General features: G+C 30.2%; 2 protein-coding genes across 2 annotated transcripts in view; one reads left to right on the top strand and one right to left on the bottom strand.

The window, feature by feature from the left end:
* Positions 1 to 328: 328 nt before the first annotated feature.
* Positions 329 to 6,681, bottom strand: LOC107443059 (cysteine-rich protein 1). Its single transcript, XM_016056803.4, has 4 exons — positions 6,506 to 6,681; positions 4,819 to 4,913; positions 3,308 to 3,365; positions 329 to 557 (listed from the first exon to the last, which is right to left on the bottom strand). The coding sequence occupies exons 1-4, from the start codon at positions 6,588 to 6,590 to the stop codon at positions 532 to 534; spliced, it is 264 nt and encodes an 87-aa protein (XP_015912289.2). The 5' UTR covers positions 6,591 to 6,681; the 3' UTR covers positions 329 to 531.
* A 14,270-nt stretch (positions 6,682 to 20,951) lies between these two features.
* The window catches only part of LOC107443058 (uncharacterized), a 48,879-nt gene continuing 44,820 nt past the window's right edge, over positions 20,952 to 25,010 (top strand). Inside the window, exons 1-2 of the mRNA XM_043052190.3 lie at positions 20,952 to 21,329; positions 24,305 to 24,377. Coding sequence (XP_042908124.3) covers positions 21,247 to 21,329; positions 24,305 to 24,377 — 156 coding nt within the window. The 5' untranslated portion in view covers positions 20,952 to 21,246. The remainder of the gene's footprint in view (positions 21,330 to 24,304; positions 24,378 to 25,010) is intronic.

The raw sequence follows: 25,010 nt of genomic DNA, 5'->3' as shown, positions 1-25,010 counted from the left end.
AACGAGTTACAGTAACTTTAATTTATTTTTACAATAACTACGCAAGCAACAGAAAAAGATAGCAACGAGTCAAGCTGAAATAATTCTGCATAGTCATAATTCTGCAAAATATAACACGAGTTACAGTAACTTTTATTTATTTTTATAGTAAGTACACAAACAGCAACAAAAAAGATAGCAACGAGTCAAGCTGAAATAATTCTGCAGAATTATAATTCTGCAAAATACAACACGAGTTACAGTAACTTTTATTTGTTTTTGTGGTAACTACACAAACAGCAACAAAAAAAGAAAGCAAAGAGTCAAACTAAAATAATTCTACAAAACTATAATTGAAATTTGATATTTATTTTCAGATTTGCCTCAAAATGCTAAAATGGGTAATTACGAACCATCAAAAGGTTTGCAGTGAAATGAGGCTTATTATTTCACATGATTATTTAATTTAGAGAATAACTATTGAGTACGACTAGCAACAGAAACATTTTAAATTTCGTATTTATTGCTTGGATGAACTGGAAATGAAGGAATTCATGAATAAGATGGCCGACAATATCCTGCAGGAAGAAAAAAAAATAATCCTTATGAGTAAGCTGACTATAGCGTCTTCTAAACACTCGTATAGTTCCTTCACCAGGAGTTGGCACTTGGCTCCACCTTCATCAACCGGTATCCGACCATACTATTTCGTTATTTTTGGGAGAAGGATGTGAACCATCCTGAACACGATAGCTATTAGGCTATCATATGACAAAAACATTTATTTTGCTATCTTCATGTGCATTTTTTTAACATTAAATATTTCATAAATTTCATATTTCTCTATTTTGAGTGAATAGTTTGTACTTTTTGCGACAAATATATTTATTTAGCTAGAGTAACGAAGGGCATAATAGCTGATCATAAAGTGAGGTAAGTGATTGAAAAATAACTTTCTGTTTGCGTTTGGCGTGTTTTAAGGGTTGTCTAAATTTCAAATGTGGATGCGTTTCTCCTCTAACTCCCGCGCTGAAATGAACTCTTCGTCAGAGGAGGTGGAGCAAAGTGCAAACTCCTGGTGAACGAACTATAAAACTTTTTTACAGATATTTAAAAACTCATTGTTTTAACTTTCTAATTTATTATTGGGATGGTAAAACTTGGTCTCATGATGGCTCGTGTAGAACGGTGGGCTCGTGTTCGTGTGAGAGTGAGTTAGAATTCCATGGATCGAAGACTCCCTGTGAAGTAAATGGTGACTGATGCACGTTAAATTGTCGTGGTCACAAATCAGTACCTGTGGGGTACTGATCCAGGAGTTTCCTTGTCTTCTGGGTTGTGTTCAAAACTACAAGGCTACTGAGTTGTACATCGTAAACACAAAATTGGGTCTGCTGTTCAACGACGGTTACAAAATGAAATATAAAATAAAAAGTAGCATAAGTAACGACAACAAAAATCCCTCGCAGGGATTCTTGAACAGAAATAATTTTTTTAAAGGATTAAAGCTGAGTTTTTGAATGTTCCATTATAAATTTTGATACCAGTTTTTTACTTTTCCGAGGACGCTGGTCACCTTTCTAAAGAGGCAAAAATCCTTTTCAACATAACATACGACGAAAATGATTTTTGCCTCATAATCTACGATATAATAAAGGAATCTGTTAAATGTTTCTCTTAAAAGGCATTTTTTTTAATTAACGTTAAGGAGTAGAAATCAGTTATTCTATATATCTAGCTATCGTGCAAATTAACTAGGATGATCCGTTAAGGTTTCAAAATACTGCTTCATTTCTCACATTACCTAAGTAAAATCAGCACATTACCTACTACAGGCACTCGTTTAAGTGAAAATAAGATGTTTGCTGGATCAACAGCAACGTTCTGCATGCTTAAATTAACATAACATTTTGTTAATTTATTTTTCAATACCTGAAAAAAACTAAGTTACTATCATCGATATATTAATTTTATTCTATAACCATCGTAGAACAGCAGACCCAATTTTTTGGGTTTACGACTACTAATGTTCAACTCCGTAGTCTTGTAATTTTGAACCTGATTCAGAAGACAAGGGAACTCCTGGATCAAATATTGGGAGAAATTTAGCTTCGAATGGGACTGTTTGTTAGAACTAACCAGCTTTTGCTTTACAAGGAGAGGATAACCACTACAACCTCCCACGGTTAGCCTGAAGGCAAGAAAACTTTACCCCATGATCCGTCAACTACTGAGGATATTTTATGTCAGCTCTGGGGAAATCATTTGATTTGATGATGGAAATGACTTCATTTCAAAATGATTCGCACTGTAAGACGCGTACGGAATGCGTATCGACCAGCTATAGCTGGGATTCGAACCCGGTTCACCTCAATGGAAGGCGAACTCTCCATCCCCTGATTTACCAAGGGTCCGACACATTAATTTATGGAACCAATCACTTTAAAAAATTATAATACCAAAAATTGAATAGTTTAAAATATTACAATTGAGAAAATTTACACGAGGCCATTTATTTGCATGTTTGTTGCTGTTTTTTGATACACAAACCATTAATGGACACATTAACTTTGGTAAATTGTGGAAAGCATTTGACTCCGTACTTTAACAGATTACTCTTATTAATCTTCAAATTAGCTAGGTAGTGCGTAAACATTAACGGCTTTCAAGCTTTAGCGGTAACAAACATCAAGTGTGAAATATGCGAAATTTAATAAATATGACATCATAAAGATTTTGCTCACAAAGCCACTAAATAATGGTATCTTATCCTTAACTGTAACAGAGATGCTTCAGAAGAAATTGGGGGGGGGGGGTATGAATTATGCTTGATGTTTATCGAACGTGCGCATAAAAAGAAACAGATTGAAGTGGAAAATTTATTTTGCACCTTTATTACTGTATTCGTACCAAATATATGTCTATATCAATTATAATAGTGGTTACTGTATAGGACTAAGGGGCCAGTGGTTGTGAGTTCAAATCCCACCGTTGGCATGGATGTAACTTTCTCTCTCTGTGTACTTTATGTTCTTTCTTCTGTGTGATTGCAACCCATCCTATAAACGGGTTTGTGATTGTATGACGAGGGCGACGCCACTCCACCGTCTTAGCCGCATGTGCCCACTGGGTATCGATAATAGAGTATCAATTCTGGCATTTCTGAGGTCATTGGCAAATAGACGCAAGTGCCAGGAATTAAAAAAATTTTATTTATATATAATATTATTTTGTAATTTCGGCATTCTTTTTCGCTGACTATTAAAATAAAACTATGAAAAATTTACAAAATGGTTTATTAAAATGTAAGTATGCAATCGTTTCGTACCTTTAGTTAACACTCGATTGTAATAGCAAGGCTTTGGGCAGTAGGGTTTGCCTTCATCCTGAAATTAATTAGCAACATGAGACAATATTTCATAACACTGCTATGTATATAAATGAATAAAACAAAGCCTAAGTAAAAATTTTTGATGGTTTTCCATTGAAGGACCAACATAATTATTCCATCATGAGCCATTATATTTTTTGATGGTAAACAACATAAGTGACCATCACCTCAATGTAGGAATTTGGACTGATTTATGATGGTCCAACAGAAGAATAGCTACTCGTTTTGATGGTTTGTTCATGCTGATCCATCAGACATTTCCTACATAGTTTCTTAGAAATCAAATATTGTAACGATCATGTGCTACCATCACCCCAATGTAGGAATTCGGACTGCTTTGTAATGGTCCAACATAAAGAAAACCCAAATTGTTCTTATGGTATATTTCTGAGAACTAACAAGAATTCTCCCATTAAACCATCATGAAAATGTATAGTTGGAACCATCATGGACCATCAGAAATTGTTGTTCCAAGGAAGTTGAACTTCTCTTGGTGGTTAACCATCATAGTTTTAAAGTAGTATCATCCATCATGGAATGATGGAAAATTGTGGGGAGATCAAAAACGAAGAACACATAAAGGAAAATGTTGGATGATGGCAACCATCATATTTCGCACTGAAACCAACCTAAACCATGAAAATTATTTGACTGAACTATCAAAAATTCGGACTTGGGAGGGAAAGAAAAGGAGAAATCGAACCCTGACACTATTTTCCTTTATTTTCATGTATTAAGATCTCTTATTGGTCGGGATAGCTCGGCTGGCAGGGCGCTGGACTCACGTTTGTGAGAAAGGGAGTTCGAATCTGGCCGGCCGAAAACTCCTCGTGTAGTAAATGGTTGACTGGTTTCACGTTAAATCAGTCAGGTCACAAAGTTCACCATGCTCCCACAACAAATCATTACCTCTTGGATACTGAATCGGAGATTGATTGTTCTCCAGTTCAGGTCAAATTACGATCTGAGCATGAATGAATGGTAGGTCCACCCTGTAAACAGGTGTAACGTATGGGTGTGGCAGAAGTCAAATTCTTGGCCATGGTTCTTGGTGCCACGGGAAAAGAAGAACGATCGCACACCCTCTGTCTTAATGGCCAACGACAATAATAACAAAAGAAAAAGCACTGATTGTTGAGAGTAGAGGCATAATTTTTTTATTTTCTTTCATTTTAGTTATTTTGCTTTGAATTAAGAAGCTTTATGAGAAATACTAATTTTTTGATGTATTCACATGTTTTTTCAAAACATATTAATAGTAGTATTTTTAAATTTTGGTAGTGCAACTCTTAACTGTAAAGTTGCCTTTAGAGTGGAGGTTACGGTTGCTCTTATTATTCACCACTGTGATATCCATATAATGAAGATAATTTGAAGGAATTTTGCTCTTTGCTTTTTATTAAAAAGGATTTCAATGACAAAATTTCAGTCAGAAATAAAAAACTTACTACGTAAGCCTTCACTGCCTCGAGGACTTTATTGCATTTGTAACAACGCAGGCAATTTCTATGCCACAAACGCTTCATGAAAATCACTTTCTCGGCTGTAATCAAGAATTGCATGGTTGAACATATTGCACAAAATATTAAAAAAAAAAAGCGAACACACTAAATAACTTTTAATCTAATGATTCGATCTTCGCGTTCTAGGACTCAATCTTAATGGCTCGAGGGGATAACTTCAAATATGCTAATTAATAAGTGCATTTGATATTTTAAGTTATGAAATCGGACACAAAAACGTACTTTATCTTAATAAGCATACCTTTTTTTTCGACGAATTTGGATTTTTGACCCCCAAAATATAGGGGGTAACCATAACTTGGGAAATATGGTCAAAATAGCCTGGTCAGGAGAGCAGTCCAAAGTTTGAACCCCTTCATGTTAATTCTACATTTTGCCATATCTTGATAAAGTTTGAAGCGAACTGAAGAATTTTTTGCACACATATGTAAAATACGTATAGTCAAAGATTATTCTATGCAAAAAGTAAATTTTAGTAAATATATATTATTTTAATTAATAATAGTCTAAAAAATGTCAAATTGTAAGGTATGAAATTTTTATACCATTTCAAAGTATTTAATTTAACATAGCTAAATACAAAATTCGAGGGAAATCGGTTGAATAATTCCTGAGAAGTCAATTTTTAGAAATACAACTCTTTCAAAATTTGATTTCTCAGAAACTACTCTACCAATTTCACTCAAATTTTGTATTTTTACATGTAAAATAAAAAATTTTAAAATGATGCAAAAAAAAAATGTACGATCATTATATAAATATTTTCTAAACGTTATTTGTTGCATGGAATTATCTTTGGTTAACCGAATTTTATAATTGCGGACAAAAATGTTTCAGTTCTCTTCAAACTTTATCAAGATATGGCGAAATTCGCAAAAAAAGTAGAACTTACATTAAGGTGTCTAAATTTGGAATCTTAAGTTTTTAGCAACGTGATTGTTATGTCAAGTTTACCCTATTTTTATCCAGTTCTCTCTATGCTAATTCAAAAAAAATGGCTCAAAACGTCAATATGAAGAAAAACCACAGTTTTGTGAAAATGGAATTCATGACTAGCTGCAAACAATCTATTTAAAGATAAGTATTTAAGTGGTAAGAAGTTTTAATTGTACGCTTATTTTCATAAACAAACAACAAAATAAGGTTACTTTAAAATAAAAAGCACAATTGATTTATTCAATTTTAGAATTCTTTATCAAAAATGTGTAGGTTTAAGTGTAGAACCGGGAGGCCCCTTGGTATGGCGACAAATTTCAATTGTAAAATTTTGCTGAAACTCAGTTTATGGTTACCATGATATTCTTTGCCTACTGTTTCTGCTTTTAATGACGTCAGCATCTGGTTATCACAATTTCTATTTACCTTTATGTGGTTGGTTCTTGGTTTATTTTCATATGCATAGGCATGCTTTTAAATCGCCAAATATCAGAGGGATCTCCGATTCTACTCTTTATCCAATTTTGTGTTTCCTAAAAGCGAACTTATATGAAACGAATCTTTTAAGCATAATTATAATTTAATCTGCATTCACGTTAAAAGGCTATTGTAATGAGCTATACATGCCTGACAAAAAATAGTCTTAAAACTAATGATTTTTAAAAATTTTCTTCACCATTGTAAACCTTTTCTCCGCAAGTCGGACACACTACATCAAATTCGTTTTTCAAATCCAAATTGGAATTGGGTGAAGGCGACATTTTTAAAGGATAAGTGAGATGATCTTATTAATTAGAATAACTATTTCAAATTGAAAATTCTATTTTCTTTTAACTTCAGATTCTTTGTTTTAACTTTGATTAAAAGGTGACTTACAACTCTATAGAGCCGGGCAACCGATTTTTCCATGCTTATGTTAACTCGTTTTGAAAATGGGATAGGGTAAACTAACCAGTGAAGGAACACTTAAGCTTCGCTTGTCTTTTAAAAAATCATATTAATTTCAAAATTCGTAATTTCAGTTAAATGACAGTGTCAACATATTTGATACTAATTGCAAACTATGCAAAAAAATTGTAGGGAACTTACATAATATTGTTTTAAAGTTTTGGAGGTTCAAATAACAAGTAGTAAGAAGACCCAGTGAAGGAACAGCTCTACCCAGTGAAGGAACACAAAATTGCCCAGTAAAGGAACACTTAATTTTGGTTATTTTTTAATGCTCTTTATGAATTTTTTAGGCATACAAATACATAAAAACAAGACTATTTGTGAAATTATAACATACAGGTACTTGTAAAATGCTAACTTTTTTCTGTAATCATGAACTAGAAATTAAAGTGATGTTAAATACAAAATAAATATAAAAAAATCATTCTTTCTTATAATTTGACAGTCAAATCTAAATCATTATGTCATCCGATGCTGTTTATTATCATTATTATTTTATCTCCTTTTTGTTTACTCTTTTTCCTCTTATTTCTTGAAGCTTTTTTTCTTTTTTAAGTATTTTTTCTTTCTTTTTCTTTTCCATGTTCTCTTGTTTTAACTTTTTTTAGATCTTTCAGCCTCTTGAAATTTTGCCATTTCTCTGAAATTAGTGCAAAAGGTAATTTATTCGTTTTTCTTCTTATTTGATCTTTCTTTTTATCATCAATATTTGGCCAATGTAAATGGTTCTTCCAAACTTCTTCTGATTTTTCAGCAACATTTCTAGAATGCCTTTCTCGAAAATAGACGGGGGAAAGGTGTCTTGAAGTTTGAGGCTAATCCATCTCTTGTTGACTTATATCTAGAGGATCTTTAGAAGTACTGATTTTGCTTCTAGAATCATTTCTTTTTTCAACTAAGAGAGGATTAGCATGAGGACTTATTTCAAATTCGATATCTAAGATGCATTCATTATCAATACTAGCTTCAGTTCCTAAGTTTGAGTTAACCAAGTGGTCTTTTTTTAATACGTACTTCTTCCATATTGAAAAAAGTACAGGCTCTTGGATATTTTCGATATTAGACTCTTCAGTCAATGCTGCGTTAAAAATTTGCACCATATCTTGAGGGATTTTCCTCTCAAGCTTCTGAAGAAATTGAGTATCGTTTCTGTTTAACTCTGTTTTTTGTTGAGGAGCCTGCTTCTAAATTCTAACATTGTAAAGTCGTTTTTATAAATTATATAATCACGTTGCTATCCTATAATGATAGCATATTAGGAGTTCTTGGTGCAAAAGCCAGCGAAAAAATGTTCTATTCAAATTTTTATGATTATATTTAATCAGTTTTCGATTTGTAAACATAGTTTATTAAGTTGCCTAACATTTGATGTAACTACACACACGTAAATATAAATTATAATTTTTTCATAAATTTAGCTATTAAATTAACATTTTGAACTGAAATTATTTCAGGAATTATTCATACAATTTTTAACAAAATTTCGGTAGTCCTCTATATAGCAGAATTACTTATCATGTCATATCTATATAGCAAAATTACTGTCATGTAAAATCATATTTCAAACATTACTGTTATTCCCAGTGAAGGAACATGCCTATTTCTTCACTGGTTAGAAGTTGTTTTTTGTCTTTTAAACGGAATTTTGATGTATAATATGACTAAACGTACAAAAAAATTAAAAAATTTCTTTTATTTTCATTAACTGGGAAATGAAACCAGTAAAGAAACACTTGTTCCTTCACTGGTTTTTCATTGTTTGGTGATCCAGTGAAGGAACACCCCCTTATCTCAGTACTTGATTATGCTATGGTGCTTTAAAAAAAACAAAACATAACTTCAATAACTATATTTTGAATTTTCTTTTTCACAGTGAGAAAAATAAGACTACTACATGCAATTAATTCCACTTCAAACAATTAAATACAAACACTCACCTTATAATTTTTTCAATGAAATAAGGTGTTGCAGAGATAATAACAGATTCAAAATTTTTTCCAGAGCAGTCTATTTGACCAGGTAATCTAAAATATTGCTAGATGACTTCCTATTGTTTGGCAGTAAGCTATTGTTACCAATCAATCTAAAAAAAAACTTTCAAATTCTTATTTTTAATCAATATATATGAAATGTTCCTTCACTGGGTAGTGTTCCTTCACTGGTTGGTTTACCCTACTTGCAAGTGACGTAGTGTGAGTATCTCGATCCTGATTGGTTGTTGAAGCGTGACATTTGTTTACTTTAGCAACTGTTCCTTCCATTCTATTTCGAGTAAGTCAGGCCTGTCAAATACCAATTCTCTTAAGTAACACAGCCTATATTCGTTCAAAAAGATTTCAATTCTTTCACTATATATCTACACGAAGCCATGCAGAACATAAACAAACTTATTATGCATCGACGTTGCCAGGTACACAAAGTAAAAATTATATTACAGTACAATAAAGTACATAAATAATAAATCTAAGTTCAGTAAAAGAAGACGACGAGAAAGAATTATATTTCAACAAATTAGATGCGTGATACGACTCTATGTTTAATTAACTTAAAGTTAATTAACGTTTGAACTTTGAAGTTAAGTAGAGAAACTTAGCTAAACAAACTTTAATGCACCACTTTGCTGATAAAGATTAGCTGATCATATGGGTTGGTATCGGTTCTCTTTTTCTTCTTATAGTGCAAGTACTCAATTGCGAATTTCAGCCCAAATTATTTCTCAGAAAAGTGCGTTTTTTTTAAAAAAATATAGTTTAGTTAGTTATGTACTGAGCGCAAAACAAAAAAGCGAACAACGCGAATAGTCTCTGATCGCTGATTCACGTACTCAATTTTAACAGTTATTAACGCTCACCTTAAAATGAATTGTAACGCTAAATAAAAGAAAAAAAATTTCCTTCATGGCTCCATAGAATATCCATTAAATTTGACGCTTCATTTACATATAACTTTTAGATGTTTTATTACACTATGAAATATAAAAGTGATAGTATACTTTTCTATTTTAATTTGAAGCTGAATTATGAAAAACTGGAGGAAAAAAAACCGTTTTACGTTTTCTTTTTTAGCAACTAACCGTACACTGAAATAAGTGCTGAATTTTAGCTATAAAGTCAAACAAAGAAATTTGTCAGCCATAACTAAAACTTTCTTTGTCATTCTATAGATTTTGAGCCTGAATTTTCAATAAATTATAAATTAGTTGACCTAGCTAAACAAGCTTTATACCCTGAAGTATTTATAAAAAATGAAGTATTAATATGCATTATTTTTAAGCGTAACATACGAAATTTAAATTCAATGAATACTTACTTATTCCATATGTAAATAAAAAGACGCATATTATTTTTTATTTAAGTTACCTAGGCTGTACAAGCGTTAAATCCTTAAGTATTAAAAAAAATGAAATATTAATACACATTATTTTTAAGCTTAACTTATGAAATGTAAATTCAATAAATGCTTACTTATTCAACATGTAAATAAAAAGACACTTATTATAATTTTTATTTTTTTTTATTTTCGGTGATACTCAATTTATATATCTTAAGCTATTGCATCATAACAAAGAATTGAATTGAATTGCACGTTTCAAAAAATTGTAAGACTTTTATCACAATTTTATCTTCGATGATGTCAAATTATGTTTCTTCGATGTCCAAATTGCAAGATTTAAAGTTTCATAAGAATATATTTAAGTTACAAATTCTGGCAGATATAAGTCTTTCAATGTTATCTACTTTGATCATCCCGTTAGCTCAACGTTAACTTCTGTTATGCTTCTGTGAAATCCAAATTACGTTCCTTTTACGTTTAGTTCGCCAAGAATATGTCAAATAAAGTTACAAAGTTTGGCAGATGTAGAACTTTCATTACGATGTTATGTTTTTCGATGTCTAATTACTTTTCTGTGATGTCTAAATTACAGTCCTTAAAGTTTCCTCAGAATATATTAAATTACGTTACAAAGTTCAGCGGATATAAGACTTTCAGAAAGAATCTATCTTCTTTGTCCAATAATTTTTCTGTGATGTTCTAACTACAGTTCTTAAATAAATTTTCTTCAGAATACATTGAATTACGTGGCAAAGTTTGGCAAATATAACTTTAGTAGACTTTCACAGCGATGTTACCTCTTTTGATGTCTAATTAATTTTCTGCGTTTTCCAAATGACATTTTTAAGAGTTCCACAAGAACATATTAAATGTTATACATTTTAACAGATATAAGGCTTTCACAACAATGTCAACTTCTGTTGTGTTTCTTTGATGTAAAAATTATAGTTCGTATATTTTCACCCGAATATATTAAATTAAACTAGTGGGCCGCGCCCCCTGCTCGCTGAAGCTCGCCAACACCCGAAAATTGCTACGCAATCTTATATGGTTTGCTTCGCAAACCAAGCTCGCTTCGCTCGCTACTAACTTAGGTACATTGCAAATGCACAAAATTCTAAGAATTCAAAACAATCAAAACAAAATAACAACTTTTTTTTTAAAAAAAATTACATCTTTTTAATAAATACTAAGTCATTAAACTAAATTTGAATTCAAATAAATGAAATGCAATTCGTTAAACCTATTAGAAATGTGCTATAATATAAAATCTTAAGATAAAATTTCTAAAACTGATATCTCTTTAAAAAGGTTAAAATTTTGGCTGTAATTAAGTCTATTAAAAATTGAAATAAGTGAATTGCAATGAGAAAACCTACATAAACAAATAAATTCTAGTAAAACAAATAAATTCGTGATATAAATCAAAAATTGTCAAATAAATTCGTAATATTTAAATTCGTGAAAAGAAGCACTTTCGACAAAATATTAAAATAGAGATCTATCGGCAAAGACTACTAACTGCTGCCTAGCTTATGCTCTCTCTGGTTATTATCAGTTTCCGTTTTTAAAAGCCCTATATGTTGAGCCATCTCAGCTAGATTTGGCAAGTGACATTTTTAGCGGCAATCATAGGTCGATTTTCTAGCGTTGCCATTTTGGGAGTTGTAATAAGGCTTTTTTTTGTCACCGTGTAAGAGAAATATATATATATATATATATATATATATATATATATATATATATATATATATATATATATATATATATATATATATATATATATATATATATATATAGATTGCAAAGTTTGGTAGATATAAGACTTTTACAACAATGCTATAGCGTCAGTGGCGTACCTAGGGGGGGCGGTGGGTGCGGTCCGCACCGGGCGGCACTTACCTTGGGGCGGCATTTTTTATATTTACTTATAGTTGTAAAAAGCAACTTATTCATTTCATATTTATTTTCTTTCTTGAATAATAAATGATTTTTATGATTATTATAAGTTTAATATTTGGTTTATATAAATTATGATTAACTATATGATTTAGAATATTATTCCTCGGTGTTTATAAATGCATTTTAGTGTAAATTTTGAATTCTAATTCAAGAACAAGATAATAATTTTATTTTATTGTATTCATTAAAATTCGTTGAATTCATAAAAGGATCTTTACGATTTTGTTCGGCAACTTTTCCTAACTAAAATTTTTTGATATCAGTTTATAAATGTCATTTCTTTTGAAAAGTTTATATGATTACTTTGAAGTGATATATCAATATTTTTTTAAATCATCGATTTTTCTTTTGAAAAGCAGGGCCGGCGGAAGGCGGTCTAGGCGGGAAGGCGGAAGACCTAGCAGACCGCCGGTCTGCTAGCATTAGGCTAGCATTAGGCTAGCTGCTAGCATTCCTAGGTCTAGACCGCCGGTCTGCAAAGCATTAGGGCGCCGGCATAAGAACTTTTTCAAACAACAAAATATAAACGAGACAAAACAAAAATACTGACGAAGTTACAATTTCAGGAATCGCAAATAGATTAATATACTCAGTCCGTTTTGAAGAATTGTATTTGGAATGATAAATTGCTTATAAACCATTTTGTTCATTCGCGATTCAATCTTTTAACAGTGAAGAGTGAAACAAATTATCATGGTGCCAGTGCATTTGGAGAGTTTATTATAGGTAAGTATATTATATTACGTATTATAGATATAGATGTTATTCTAAATGCTATTCAGAGTAGTAAAATGACTTTGCCGTTTTCTATACATAATATACTATTTATTTCGACAAGTTATATTTTTATTATATATCCCTAGGATGAAACGAGTAAAAGAAAGTGGTGCGTCATTTAGAAAGAAAAGGAAGAGAAGGGAGGAAATACAGACTAAAAATACTGGAGCACCACTCAAATATATCTCCCATAAGTCAACTTCTAGTTCTTTTAGTATTGTTGCCTCAAATACGGGCGAAGAAGCAGCCCTCGAAGGCGAAAAAACATTTTCCAATGTTGTTCAAGAGGAAAGACCTGCTTCACACACTGGCGAAGAAGTAGAAAGTTCATCAAGTTCTGATGAAGAATCTGCTGCACAAATTATTCCGTCTATTTCTATGAAAGATATTGGATTATGGCCTAACAAAATTGACGACAATACAAGAGTATTTCTGGTACGTCAAGGTCCCTTTGCAATTCAAAATTTGGACGCCGACTTCAGCGAAGGAGCAAAACGTCCTAATAATACAATCAAAGCCAAATGTGAAACAAGAAAACTGAGTCAGGACTGGTTATTTCAAATTTTGCCTAATGGCGAAAAGCTCTTAAAATCTCTTAAATAGGTTGGAAAATTCTGTTCCCAACATTGTAATTTTGTTAAGAATTTTTTTAACAATTTCAATCAGTGTCGCTAGTTGCGAAAGAAGCTTCTCAAAATTGAAGTTGATAAAAAATTATCTTCGTTTTACAATGAGTCAATTAAGACTACAAAATCTTGCAATATTGTCAATAGAACAAGAAATTACAAATAATATAAATTTTGAGAGCATTACACACGATTTTTCTAGTATGAAAGCTAGAAGAGTAGATATTATATAAATATGTTTACGAGTGCATACAAATATGTCTAAAAAAATTTACTCTGTGTATTAATTAATATTGATTAAATGACTTAATAATTTATTTATGTGTATTAATTTATAAAAACTACTATTTGATTGACTTTATAATAGAAAGGGCGGCAAACTGGAGATCGCCCCGGGCGGCAAAAGTTCTAGGTACGCCACTGTATAGCGCCCAATTAATTTTTTTTTTGAATTTTAATTTTAAAACTATAGAAATTTGCGAATTTTGATAGAAATTTGCTGAACTTTTTCTTCGATGTTTGAAGATGGTAAGTTCAAAATTTAATTCTTTTTGAACAACCTGTTAAACACCCTTGACAGGAAAGCAAAACAGCCTTTCTTTTTTATGTTGTTTCCAGCTTTATCATCGCTTTCCCTGTCTCTTATGGCCATGTAATCCTCTTCATCACTTTCATCTCTTAAATAAGAATCACAAGAGTCATATCTCCAACAGTTCTTCAGTGTTTCTTGTTACATAAAACTATCGTTTGAATTCAAAATATTACAGATAATAAATGGTATTGAATTTTGGGTAAAACTTACAGCTCACAGGTTTTATAACAAGATAATTTATTTTTTACATCTGCTTCTTATTAGAATACAATTTTTATAGAAATTGAATTGTGTTTAAATTCAATATCTAAAATTTAAAAAGAATACTCTCGTCACTATGACGCTTAGAGAGTGTTTCTTGTTACATGAAATTATCGTTGTTTGGATGCAAAATGTTATAGAGAATAAATTGTGATGAATGATGGTAAAATTTCGAGTTCACAGGTTTCACAACAAGACAATCTATTTTTTACATCTTCTTGTTATTGGAATACTATTTTTATAGAAATTTAATTGTATTTAAATTCAAATAAACACTGTCGCTGAAGTTTCCCAACAAGACGATGTTTTTGTTTCATGAGCTTATTGTAAAAATACAAAAACTGGCAGAAAGTAAATTGTATGAAATTTGAAATAACTTTTCTAACTCACAGATATTTTAAAAATAGAACAATGTTTTTGTTACACAATCTTAGATTAAAAAATTAACTTTTGTAGTGACTAATTTGAGTTTAATTTCAGTTGAAATTTACAGCATACAGGTTTTACATATTGTTTTTTATGTTCATGTATGAAAAATATTGATTATTAGAAATTATATACATTAAAAATTTTGAATTTAAAAATTTTTTAAGTTTTTATTAAGAGTTGATATTTTTCAAAATTTAAACATTGCGTTTTAAACCAGAACTTTTATGTTTTATAATGTTTTTGAATTTGAAAGTCTTGCTTCTTGACATTTTAGCGAATCACAATTAATTATTAGTTTTTAGGATGTATACGAAAATTATTATAATTCGAGTTAAAAACGAAATTTACGAAAAAAAGCGTTTTTATAAAGTATCAGATCAGATCAATTTTTATATGTTTCTGTTACTTTTAAGAATGCATTTGATTGCAAATGTTTTTTTTTCTTCTTTTTCTTTAATAAATATTACGAAAAAAACTACTCTGTCTCCCCTTTACAGAAAAAAATAATTTTTATTACTTCGCTGTAAACTTTTTTTTTTCTTATTGAAAATACAACGTTCAATTTTTATGTTTTGTATTTTTTACTTTTCTCAACAAATTATAAGACATTATCTTAATTATCAAGCTTATTGCCCAAGCATATAATACAAATTAATATCTCAAGAACTTATACTGTTTCGGGCCATTTATAGACATTAAAGTTTGAATTTTTATCAAGATATTAAAACATATATTCTAAGAATATGAAGTATAAAAAAGGAGGTTGAAATTTTACATAGAAAAAAATTGAAGAAAAAAAAAGTTGTGATCTCTTTATTACGACTGATTACCCATGGGTCAAGCATTTTACATTATGGGTCAAACAACGCAACATTTCAAATTATGGGTTGCAAAAACTGTCTCCGTCAAGACAGTAATTATACGTTAATAATAAAAAGAATATAAAAATACTTTAAATTATTATTGTGTAAATACATTAAAAATGCCTGCTAGTGAAATTAAAAAGAAAAACAGCAGTGATCGCCATAGCAACGCATGCAATGACGACGCATGCGCACTGTTTACTATTACTCTTGAACGCAGTTGGAGAGTGCGTGAGCACCATGAAATCCAAACCAAGACCCATTTCACCAATGGGTAATAATACATATGTTTTATAACTGAGTCACTAATAATATTAAAAAAAAGCGTTAAACAGTTTAAATACATATTATTCGGAATGCCATATTCGATAGAATCTTTTTCATGGATTTTATTCATGTCCATGTTTATTCATGGACTTTGTAGTTCTGCAATCATTTCCTCAGTAAAATAACTGGTACAACACTTTTCATCACTATCACTGAAAAGGTAAACGAATTATGAGATTCAACATAGTATTTTTGCTTCATGAATTTGTTATTTTATTTTATATTGCAACCATCGTAGAGCAGCCTACCCAATTTTTTGTTTTTGCGACTACTAATGTTCAACTACGTAGCCTTGTAATTTTGAACCCAATCCAGAAGACAAAGAAACTCCTGGATCAAGTATTGGGAGAAATGGAGGTCTTTTTGAGGGAACTAACCCGCATTTGCGTTACATGGAGAGGAAAAACCATGAAAACCTCGAATGGTTAGCCCGACAACAAGGGGACTCTAACCCATGATCCGTCTACCACTGAGGATATTTCACGTCAGCACTTTGGTCGGTGCAAGCCGGAGGCGGAATTCGTATCGAACAGCCATCAATGGGATTCGAACCCAGGTCACCCCATTTTAAGGCGAACGCTCTATCCCCTCAGCCATCGCTGCTCTATATTACCACTATATTTCTTACAGCTATGCATGTTACCCTTATATATGCTACCACTATATAATGCTCTATCCCCTGAGCGATCGCTGCTCAATATAATAAACAGGAACTGGCGACATTCGAATTTAGGATCTCCTAAATATGGATTGTTTTGTAATTGTTCTTAATTTTTGAAACACACATTTTATACCAATTGCTTCATATGATTTCATTCATGCTTAGTGGCAAATAAGTGCCGTAAAATGTTAATCCTTATTATGTTTTCTTTTATTTAAGGACTTAGTATTCTTAAATATTTTTATTTAAAAAATATAAATTCCTACTAATTTGAATATCAAGACGAAGTAATGTTTTCTTAAGTTACATTTGCTGTAAAAAATTCGAAAGTGTCTGAAATATTCAGAAAAAAAGTATCCCCTCTTAAAAAAATATAACTATAGTGACTTGCCCCCCCCCCCTTCTTGGTACCACTTTGGGCCACCCCTAATCGTAGCAGTGTAAATAATTATTCTTAATTGTGTATAATTTGTATCATAAAATGAATAAAATAAATAAACTTGAGCAAGACCCCATTAACATCATTCCTGTAAACTCGAACTGAAGCTACTCATCTTCTTTACGTAGTAGTTGCCTTAAAATAGGCTTGTCAGTATTAACAAGCGGAATAAGACAACAAGATATGCCTCTTTGACCTCATTACAGTTTGTCTAAAGCAGTGTTTCCCAAAGTGTGGTACGCGTACCCCCAGGGGTACGGGAACAGTTTAGCGGGGGTACCCGTTCTTATGCGAAATATCTTGCAACATATGAAAATTTCAAAAATTTTTATTTAAAAACAAAACTAACCATAAAAATTTACGATTACGTATTTTTCTAATGGCTATTTTTCGCAGAGTTAACAGTTAATAATTAGTGGTGTCAACAGCCAGTTGTGATTTTTAACTTTTGCGCATTTTTTGTAGTAAAAAATACATTCATTTTTTTATTAGGGGTATACAGCGTTACGAAAAATTTAGAAAGGATACACAAAATTCATAAGTTTGGGAGACACTGGTCTAAAGTAAGAACTCTCCTAGCCATTCGTCTGCTCCTGTGGCGGTGACTATGGTAACGAGGTATAACTATTTCAAGTAGGGTTATGGGGTCACTGTTTAGGACAGGTTTTGGCCAAAATAATTTGAGACCAAGGCGCAAGATCCACATTTCCCTTAAAATGACTCCTGACATTTTACATGTGTTAAATCTCAAGAATTATGCCCTTAATCATAAGAAGATTAATATTATCGGCTCTTGTGGTGTAGAATAGGGGGACCCTTCGGTTTTTGGTGATAACCTTCGTTCAGTTTTGATGAAATCTCATTTTTGGTTACCATGCTATATTTTGAATTGAAAAAATAATTTTTAATCTTTTTGGGATGAAAGATTTGTAACTGCAATATTTTTGCTTCATTGAAAAAAGGTCTTAAGTACAAACATTTTGGTGACTATGAAAAAAAAATTCCGATGCAAGATTGCAGTAAAATTACATGCTTTGTGCAATATTGAGTAAAAAATAAAATAAATTTAATTATATTTTAAAATATTTCAACCACTGTTATTGCTTTTCGTACTATACAGTTTAACATAATTTAAAAATATTTACAACAATACTTAAGTTTAATAAACTGTTACAGAAATACATTAAAAACTATATTTATATCATTGTTGGAACAATGGGTATGCTTTTTTAAAGCATTGTTGACAAAAAAAATCTTTTAAATCAGTCAACAAAGGTATAAAAAAAAGAATTAATTTCTCATTCTTATTTGATATTTCTCAAGAGAACTACTTACTTTTTGAGGAAAAATTCCAAAAGGCGCTTTATTGAGTGAATTATGAGTGAATATTACATATTTGATCTCTTGAATAATTGGGAAAAGGAACGGGAGAAATATCCCAGACCTAATCGTATGTATCAAAATCATATTTTTCATATTTTTGTATCTTTAAATAAACCTGACTAGAATAGTTAAGGACTATCTAAAACTTGTGTACTGTATAAATGCTTAAAGATTCTGTAACAGAACAAAGAATTTTGTAAAGGTATAATACACCAACACATAAATAAGTTTTGTAAGATTCGTTTATAGCCTTTTTTAAACAACTAATGTGTAACTTAAAAAATTATGTCAGTCAAATTCATTTTTATGTTTTATTTTATAACTGTCGTTAAACAGCCGACGCAATTTTTAGGTTTACGACTACTAATGTTCTACTTCGCAGTAGCCTTGTAATTGTGAACCCGAACCAGAAGACGAGGGAACTCCTGAATCAAGTATTGGGAGAAGTATGCTTTCGTGGAGGACTTTTTTGATGGAACTAACCTGCATTTGCGTTACTTGGAGAGGAAGACCACGAGAACCTTCCACGGTTAGCCTGACTGCAAGGAGACTCTAACCCATAATCCGTCTACCACTGAGGATATTTCACGTCAGCACTGTGATCGGTGCAAGCAGAATGCGGAATTCGTATCGACCAGCCATTACGGGGATTTGAACCTGATTCACCTCATTGGGAGGCGAACGGAGACGTTTTTGTAATATTTGAGGGATTATTTTTAAAATCTTTTTTTTTCGGAGGGGGGGGGGCATTTCTTTCTAGCTAAAATTTATTACATAATCATCAATGCAGATCTTCTCAATTACTTAAAACAATAAATAAGAGAAACGCATTACTGGAAGTAGTTTAGATTCTTTCTTTTTTTTGCCTTTCTTTTTTTTAAAGTTAGAATTTTTTTTGAGTGATGGATTAGATTTGTGGTGGGGGATACTTTTTGGATTTTTTTTTTTTACAAGGTATTATTCTTTTTAGACAAATTTACTCAACCAATTTTACCAACTCAAAATTTACTCAATTCATAATTGCATTTAAAATGTACTATTTAGGATTGGGTGGACTGAAACATTAGTTTAAATTCATTTCTTAAGGGAAGATATTTTTAAAAAACCTTGTTTAGTAATTTTTGTTAATTGAATAATTTTATAAATGAGTTAGTTTGAAGGAACTTTTCAGATTTCATAATTTTCTTTTATACTCTTATATAAGCGTCAAAAGTTTTCTAATACTGATAATTACGTTTATGGTATTGTGACATGACAATCAGAAGAAAATAAAATAAAATTTAAACCAGTGAATTATTCTTTTCAAAAAGTCATTTATTATGACAAAATATTTCATCATTTTTATAAATATTTTTAACTTTTCATCTGATTAACATTATAGAGAGTATTGTTTACTGATACATAAGATATGATAATGTACCATTCTAAAGAGATATGTAATTAAAAAGCCTAAAATTTAAAAAATTCCTTTCGCTCACTAATTTCTGGAAATAATTTTTTTTTTAAAAAAAAATATTTAGTTACATTGGAATAAATGTTTAATGACTTTAAATTTAGACTCAACGGCCTAGTTGGGATATTAAATTGACATAATTTTTTAAGAAAACAACACATAGCCTTCCTTTTCTGTTATATTTATTTTTTCCTCAGTGTTTTCTATCCATGTCTATTGTTTCAAAATGTTATTTTTATATTCTGAAAGTAATGTTACATAAAATATTTTTCGCAATAAATTTAATTGAAAGGAATGTACCCATCAGTTTGCGGGGGGGGGAGGGGGCACTCCTGGCTAAGCTTAATCTTACATAGTATTTCTTTTATTAGAATGGATTATGTGAATATTTGTTAAAAAAAAATAATAAAATAAAAATACAAGAGTATTTTTTTAAATAAATTACTAATCCATTTAAAACATTAATCTTTGTTTACTTACATATTTGAAAAAAGTATAGGGAAAACTAAAGAGTGCAATAAAACAAATAAAAAAAATCACTTTTGTTCAAATGTTTAAACAAACAAAAATATTTTAGAGTAAATGTTAAAAAAATTATGTATGTACGCAAATTAACTTAGAAAAATAGTGATAATATTAATCCCGTCAATTAAGATAGCAAACAAAATTAAAAAAAAAATATCTTTAATGCTTCTGCACTGCCTATTTTTTAAATTATAATTTCTTAACACCTTTTTAGAATAAATTTAATAGACACTTAGTTCAGCTATCAAAAGGTACCCCGAGTCAGAAAGTTGTGTTACATATCAATAAATTGGTATTTCACTAATCGTAGTGGTAGACTACTAGCTAGAATAAAATCTGGTAAAAGTACTTAGAAGAAAAAAAAAATAGTGATCTATCATGCTATTTAAGAAATTGAGTTTTAACAACAAAAAAACAGTAAATATGTAAAAAGCAAAAAATAAACGCTTTCGAAGATACCGCTATCAGAGCATATGCCAGTGTTGCCAGATAAAAAAAAGGAATCTTGTGCATCAAATGTTTGTTACCTAGCCATTTGTAGATTCGATAGTAGCTTTATTTTGATTTGAAAAGTCTGATTGGGAGAAATACATTCAAAATTTTATTTAAAACCTTTCTGATTTGATTCAAAACACATCTTAAATTCATTTGTAATTTCAGTTTATTAAATATGGCAACGTAATGTCACGAATTAAACTGAGGTGAAGAGATTTAAACGCGTTCATTTTTGGTAGCAGTCGTAGTTTTGGTATTTGCGATCTGTCGATATAAATTAAATTAATTATTCATGTTGCTTCGGAAAAAAACGTGAAATTCAATTAGGCGGGGAATAGGTATGGCTGCTGTTCATCCCCAGCCGCCCCAAGAATCTTTACCTCCTGGTTGGGAATGTCGATATGATCCAAGAACTGGTAGACAGTAAGTTAGCATTTTTTCTTCAATAAATTGATATCGGCGCGAATGACTGTGAAAACAAAGAAAATAATTATGAAGCAACTGTTTACTGTGCAATATCTGAATGTGTATTAAGTTATTGATTGAGGTTTCAATACAGTTATGGTGTGACACAAGTCTATGACATAAAAACCGCTTGTCCATAAATTGTTTAAAAAAACTCTCCAAATGTTGGCGAAAATTTTGATCCATCAGTTTCGTTACTGGTTAGTTTTGTGAGAAGCATTTAACGTTCGTGAAATATCGTTATTTATTTATGATACATGTGCTTTTGTTTATGTAAATTCTATAGGTAGCTTTACTGTATATCAAGTTTAGGAAGAAATGATTTTTTAAATTAAAAATATTGAACTGCTATAGTTACGTTTTGTAGATTTTGAATCGTGTAAAGCAGTTTAAAAAAAAAAAACACTTATGCAGAATATTTTTTGATTGACCGATCTCTGTGTATAATTATACATTTTATGTTGTAGTTAATATAAACGACTAATATTTCTAGGACACTTTTTATTTATAGTAATATCAGCTGAAAAATAATTAGATTTTTCTAAAATGGTAATTAAAATATCTTGCTAAAAGTATCAGCTTTAACATTGAATATTTTTTAGAGTCCGATAAGTTGATTTTTTTTTTTTTTTTTTTTTTTGCTTGTTAGGTGAATTTTTGCTTATTTAACATAAAATCCTGACAGTTAGAACAGGTTTTTGTTACTTAAACTCCACAATTTTTCTAAAGTGTATTTTGTTAGTTAAATAAACATCAAAACTCCTTTTTCATTAGAATTTTATTGTTAATTAACAACTTTTTTTTTTAATAAAAATTACTAATCTTATGTGATGGCTAGTCTGCACTTTTTGGAATAAAAAGAAGCTAATAATTTTTTAAGAAAGAGTTCAGTATTGGCACATGTGTCGAAATAATAGCCAAGTTTTGGCAACTTCTGAGCAGTGACGTGAGTAAAAACAAAAAGGAACATCATAGAGGAAACCAATACTAAAGTCATTACTCATTGCCATCTCCGATAAACAGCTGCATATGTATATATGTATTTTAGTTTTTGTAAATTGAAAAACCCCTTGGTTCTTTAGCAATTCTAATTGTTGTGAACAAGTACCAATATGGAAATATTTCTCTAACCACTTATCTGAATTTCTTTGCTTCAGAAGTCAAATTTGATGTGGTTAAAAGCTTTTAATTCCTATATATAAATTGATGAAAAAAATTTTTTATGCTCTTAAATACTTAGACAAATTGTCAAGATTAAAAAAATATATATATTGTAAATTATGAAATGTAAATAATTATTCAAAAAATTTGAATTGTAAGTTATATACATATATACAAATTTAAAAAAGACTTTAATATAGTTTGTTAATTTTATGAAATAATTTTAAAATGCTTTTTCTTTAATGAAACATTTTTACTGCTTTGAGCTTTTAACAATATTTTTTTTTTCTTTCTGTCAAATGAAGGGGGGGGGAATTGTTTTCTGTTATTTAAAAGTTTGATACATTCATCTAGTTTTTGATTATTTGTACTTATGCAAATTATTGAGGCTTCACTGTTTATAATTTAACAGAATCTGAGTAAAAAGTAAGAAAATTTAGTCACAGGTCTTAACTAGTGACAAAATGATTTCACTAGTCGACGCATATTTTCATCTGTCTATTCAACTTGCCTCTATTAAATTTATGAAAAATACTTTCAAATTTATAAAATAAATTTTATGCATGCGATATTGAATTTTTATAAACAAATTAAGAAACTCAAATTAATTTTTATATAAATCAGATTTTTTTTTATTGTGTTATGATTAATAGGTTTACTCAGGGATGCTCCAGACAGCCAATAATTATTTTAAAGTGGTAGTTTATCAATTGTGATTCTTGGTTTAATAAATTCAATTTAGTAGATTTTTATCCACCACTATTTTTAAATAGTTTGCTGGCTTATATAATTCACCACTTTATTGTAGTTATGTCATGCTATACCTTTTAAAAAGCAAGCAAAAATTGTCAAATCTTTGCAAAATTTAGTTTGTAGATATTTACCTTTTTTTAAAAAAAATATTTTGGTGTTTCCGGAGTAGTTGGCATCTCTGGTTTACCATAAGTAGAGCATTAAGTCAATGAAAGTTTTGAAACAGAAATTAGGGGATAATTTACAGATAATACCTGGTATGTAGCTGCCAACTCCATTGGATTTTTGAGTAGACGACCGAATTTTGCTACTTTCTCCTGATCTACTAGTGTAATTAAAACTCTCCTGGTTTTTGTACATTTTAGAAAATTCCCTAAAATTTAGTAAGTTTTCTAAAAAATAAAAGAAATCTCGATGGCAATAGTATTTTTGTACAGATTATTGCTTGCTCAAATATTTAAATAAGTTACTATCTACATAATGAAGGGAACCTCATTTTTAGAAATCAGGTCAAAACTTTTCTTCTGAAACGTTCAGTTTATTCAGAATTTTCTTATTAAATAACTTTGATGAATTAAATGCCTGTTAAAAATCAAAATTATGAGTAAACATAACACATCAAACTTCAAGTATGTTTGATGTCAATCTTAACTGGAAAATATTGCAGTTTTTCTATTTTGATGACTAGAAAAATCTCTAGGTATAATTCCCTTTGTGTAAAATATTTAGTACAATCTGCAACAATTATCATGAAATTTATATTATTTCATAAAATGTATTGGATTTTTTCCTATCCATGTTTGCAGCTATGCTAGTATATTCAAAATTATAGTCAAAAATACAGAGTTAAGATTTTCTGACATAAACATAGGCCTAAACTTGAAGAAAGAAGTTAAGAATGTTTGGTTATTGGCCGAGGGGGCCGACTGGTTAACATTTAACGGGGGACACTTCAGTCTTTCATGGTCTTTAATTCCTGATAAACATCTAATAACTGATTCGTTTACTTTTTTCTATAGTTATTTTTTGAACCATCTGGAACATATAACAACATGGGAAGATCCTAGGTTGAGACCATCTCCTGTTCAGCAGGTATGCCAAAATGACAATTTATTTTAATAAAAATGTTATTTAAATATATATTGTACTTTATACTTTTAATCTTGTAAAATAGTTTTCATCCATGTCTTACTTTCTGAATTTTATTTTTAATAGGCTTATTTAAGAGCATATGAAATATATGCCTTTAAGATTACTGTTTTGTTTGTTACCTGTTAAATTATTTTTTAATGTTGATATATAAACTGAAATATCGATAACTGTGGATTTTTAATAATAGACAATGTATGTATGAATGGATGAAACTTTTTAACCAAGTATATTTCTATTTGGTCCTTATGCTTGATAGCTTAAAAAAAGGTTTAATTGGTTTGATTTCTTAATGAGTTCGATTAACTACCCTTTGTTTGTTATGTTTTTTATTTTTTTTTATTGGATCATCTTAATATTTGTAACCATGTGAACCGTTTTTCTTTTTTTTGAGGCTATACTATGAATAATTTTTTATAGAGATGTTTTGGAGTTAATTTTACTTGCATATCATCCCTGTGGCAGAATTTTTTCGAGTTATCTGCGACAAAACTATGTAGAACTAATATCTTTCTGCTAGATAGTTTTAATAATAACAAACATATATGTTACTAATTTAAAATGACAAAAGCGCTG

Source organism: Parasteatoda tepidariorum, chromosome 8 (assembly GCF_982258835.1).
Source record: "Parasteatoda tepidariorum strain Cologne lab strain chromosome 8, Ptep-v5.0, whole genome shotgun sequence".
Lineage (NCBI taxonomy): Eukaryota > Metazoa > Arthropoda > Arachnida > Araneae > Theridiidae > Parasteatoda > Parasteatoda tepidariorum.
This window is presented reverse-complemented; position numbering and strand designations above follow the sequence as displayed.